The following is a 3,780-nucleotide window of genomic DNA, read 5'->3' as shown; positions in this document are numbered from 1 at the left end:
GAATGGGATCAAACACATATTTCGATACCTTCGAGGAACTACAGACTTAGGATTATTTTATTCTAACGAATCAAAACAAGATTTGGTCGGTTATGCAGATGCAGGTTATTTATCTGATCCACATAAAGCTAAATCTCAAACTGGATATGTATTCCTAAATGGAGGTACTGCAATATCATGGCATTATCAGAAACAAACACTTGTTGCAACATCATCAAATCATGCCGAAGTGATTTCATTACATGAAGTTACTCGGGAATGTTTTTGGTTGAGATCAATGACACAACTCATTACTGATTCTTGTGGACTAGAACGCGATAAAAGTCCAACAACTATCTATGAAGATAATGCAGCTTGCATAACACAGATGAAAGAAGGGTATATCAAAAGTGACCGAATAAAACACATACCTCCTAGATTCTTCTCATATACTCAAAATCTCATTAAAGACAACCAGATTGAAATGAGATATGTTCAATCCAGCAAAAACTCTGCTGATCTTTTCACGAAAGCACTTCCAACTGCTATTTTCAGAACACACGTTCATAACATTGGCATGAGACATGTTCAAAAGATGTAACAGCTGAAGCGATGTCTACTTGAGTGGGAGTCAACTCCATGCTGCACTCTTTTTCCCTTAGCTAAAGTTTTTTCCCACTGAGTTTTCTTTAACAAGGTTTTTAACGAGCCAGTACAAGTTACTCTATAATAAAATTGTCATCCAATGGGGAGTGTTGTAATAAGTCAATATTGGATGACAATGTTTTCAACAATTGTACAGTTTATTACTATGTCAATAATTGTACAGGAAATAAATTGTACTATAAATATGCAATGAAGGTGTACCATTTTGATGTACATACAGTGGCGGAACCAGAGATATTTTTCATATACCTGGCAAACGGGTCGAGATGGGTCGGGTTGGGTCAAAGATCAAATGGGTTCGGGTAGAAATGGGTCATGGGTCGAAACGGGTCAGAATTAAAATGGGTCGAACGGGTTGGGTCGAGACCCGGGTCGGGTTGGGTCAAGAGCCGGGTCGATTGGGTCGGGCTAGTAAAAATTTTCTTGTTTATATTTTTTGATGTATCTCTTCCGAAAACGCGCGTCGAAAACGCGCCCCGAAATCGCGCGCAGAAAACGACCGCCCAAAACGGGCGCCGAAAACAGGCCCCGAAATCACGCGCAGAAAAATGCGCGCCGAAAACGCGCGACGAAAACCGCGCGCCGAAGCCGGGCGCCAAAAACGGGCGACGAAAACGCGCGCCGAAAAACGCGCGGAGAAAACGAGCGCCGAAAACCGCGCGCGCGCCAAAACCGCGCCCCGAAAACGCGCGCCGAAAACGTCCGCCAAAAACCGCGCGCCCAAAATGCGCGCCCAAAACGGGCGACGAATACGCGCCTCGAAAACGCGCGCAGAAAACGCGCCCCGAAGACGCGCGACGAAAACGCGCGCCCGAAATCGCGAGCCGAAGTCGCGCGCCGGAAAAAGCTCGCAGAAAACCGCGCGCCGAAAACGCTCCCCGAAATCGCGCGCCGAAAACGGCCGCCGTAAACTGCAGCCGAAAAACGCGCGCCGAAACACGCGCGCCGAAATCACGCTCCAAAAAACGCGCGCCGAAAAACAAATCTTTTGAAGTGAACCCATTTGGGTCTTCAAGTAATTTTTGTATTGTGATTGGACCCATTTGAGTCTTTAAGATATTTGTTATATGATGTGCTTGGACCAAGGTTGAAAAGGACGCGAGACGGGGCCGAAACGGTAGCGACCTCAAAACGTCGCAACGGAAAAAACGGAGCCGAGACGGGGTCGAAACGTATGTTGACTAATGTTGACTTTCATATATATAAATATATATTTACACATATTTTAGAGTTAAAAAACATTGGTTGACAAGTTTGAACCTATAATTGCTATTAGCTTTAATATAATATAAAATGGAATACTAAACTAAGTATATTTTGATTGATTTGACCGACTTATGACCGATTTTAACAGAATTTATGACTTTTGACCGGCGTTGACCCAATTTTTCTTGCATTTGACCTGACTTTTGACCGTTGAGCGGCTTATAAGAAAACGGGACGGGGTCGAAACGGTTTAGTCACCAAAACGCCGCAACGGGCGTCGCAACGGATGCAACGGACGCCGTTTACAACAGTGGCTTGGACCCATTTGAGTCTTCAAGTAAACTCAATGGACCCATTTTTAAGACTTTGGGTTCATTTTGCCAGGTCTAATTTTTCACCGGGATCAAAAAATTTACAACAATTATTATGATAAACTAATTTCATCGTTAAATTTTGAACACAAAATAGTTCATACAACATAAAAAGTGCATCACATAAACAGTTGCATAAACATCCCAAAAAAAGAGTAAAAGTGTGCAAAATTTACCCAAAAAACTACACAATATCTCCTCAAAACGTATCTCCCAAAAAACTACACAAAATATGTTTACAAACTCCACAAAGCTACACATTTCCTTTACGGTGACGCATCTTTTTAAAACGTTGAATTACATCTTCGTCCTTAACTTTTGCGAGAGCTTCTCTTTCAACCGCACATATTACACAAGCATTAAGAAACTCCTCCCCTAAACGATTGCGTAAATTTGACTTTACAATTTTCATCGCCGAAAAGCATCTTTCAACCTTGCGGTGGCAACGGGCAAAACTAATGTTAGCTTTAATAACCGATAAACTAAAGGAAAAGATAGATGTTTTCTTGTTTCCACCATCAATCTAGCAAGGTCGGAAATATCGATCAAGGTAGAAAATCTTTGATCTTTTCGGACATTATTATAGTACATGTCAAGTTCTACTTCAAGCTCATTCATCTCCAAACTAGTGAAATCTTTTGGATATAACGCACACAACCTTTTTAATTTCGATTTATCAAACATTGAAAATGAATCACGTGGATTCAATGCCGCCATACAAACAAGTAATTCGGTACTAGCTTCGCTAAAACGATCACCGAACTCTTGAATTTGCATATCCACGACGGTGTTAAAACACTCAACCTCATAATAATGTTGATTAGTGATCTTTTCACTTTGTCTTCTAGAATTAATACAATCTTCATCCATTTTCAACATTCGGATATCATGTTTCTCACAAAAAGAAGAGATTTTGATTAAAAGTTGTTCAAACCCATTTGTTCTTAACTCTTGTAATATCTCTTTGGTTGATTCCACCAATGAAACCGCTTCCAAAATATTTTGATCTTTTCTTTGAAGAGCTTGCGACAATATATTAGTGAACCCTAAAATGTGAAACATTAAATGCAAATAAAAAACAAAGTCAAATGATTTTAAATACTTTAAAAGACCATGTGCTTGATTTTGGCTAGAACCATTAGTCCCTTCTTCTTTAACATATTCAAGGACCTTTAAAATAGATGGAAACATCTCAATCAAACGCGAAAGGGTTTTGTAGTGAGAATTCCATCGTGTGTCTCCGGGCCGCATAAGAGAAAGCTCTTGATTCAATCCTCTCCGGGTTTCAATTATACAACTACCAATTTCTTTTTCTACCCTCTCCTTCTCCATTTCTAGCAAAAAAAATTTCGCTTACAAGAAGCACAAACAACATTCATCAAAACGGCTAACTTGTCAAAGAAGTTAACTATGGCCAAATGTTTTCTTGCAACCGCCACAACAACTAATTGAAGTTGATGAGCAAAACAATGTACATAATGTGCCGAGTTATTTTCATCCAAGATTTTTGCTTTTAAGCCATTGAACTCACCTCGCATGTTGCTTGCTCCATCATAAC

The 3,780-nt window shown here is 40.3% G+C and overlaps 1 protein-coding gene across 1 annotated transcript; it reads right to left on the bottom strand.

Moving 5' to 3' along the window:
• Positions 1-2,630: 2,630 nt before the first annotated feature.
• On the bottom strand, positions 2,631-3,554 carry LOC139887684 (uncharacterized). Its single transcript, XM_071870753.1, has one exon. The coding sequence runs from the start codon at positions 3,552-3,554 to the stop codon at positions 2,631-2,633; it is 924 nt and encodes a 307-aa protein (XP_071726854.1).
• Positions 3,555-3,780: the final 226 nt, after the last annotated feature.

The sequence above is a fragment of the Rutidosis leptorrhynchoides genome, chromosome 1 (assembly GCF_046630445.1).
Source record: "Rutidosis leptorrhynchoides isolate AG116_Rl617_1_P2 chromosome 1, CSIRO_AGI_Rlap_v1, whole genome shotgun sequence".
Lineage (NCBI taxonomy): Eukaryota > Viridiplantae > Streptophyta > Magnoliopsida > Asterales > Asteraceae > Rutidosis > Rutidosis leptorrhynchoides.
The sequence above is the reverse complement of the archived record's forward strand: the minus strand, read 5'-3'. Positions and strand labels throughout refer to the sequence as shown.

Excerpts from the sequence above, each read along its gene's own strand:
- LOC139887684 (XM_071870753.1), bottom strand. The coding sequence starts at position 3,554 with ATGGAGAAGGAGAGGGTAGAAAAAGAAATTGGTAGTTGTATAATTGAA.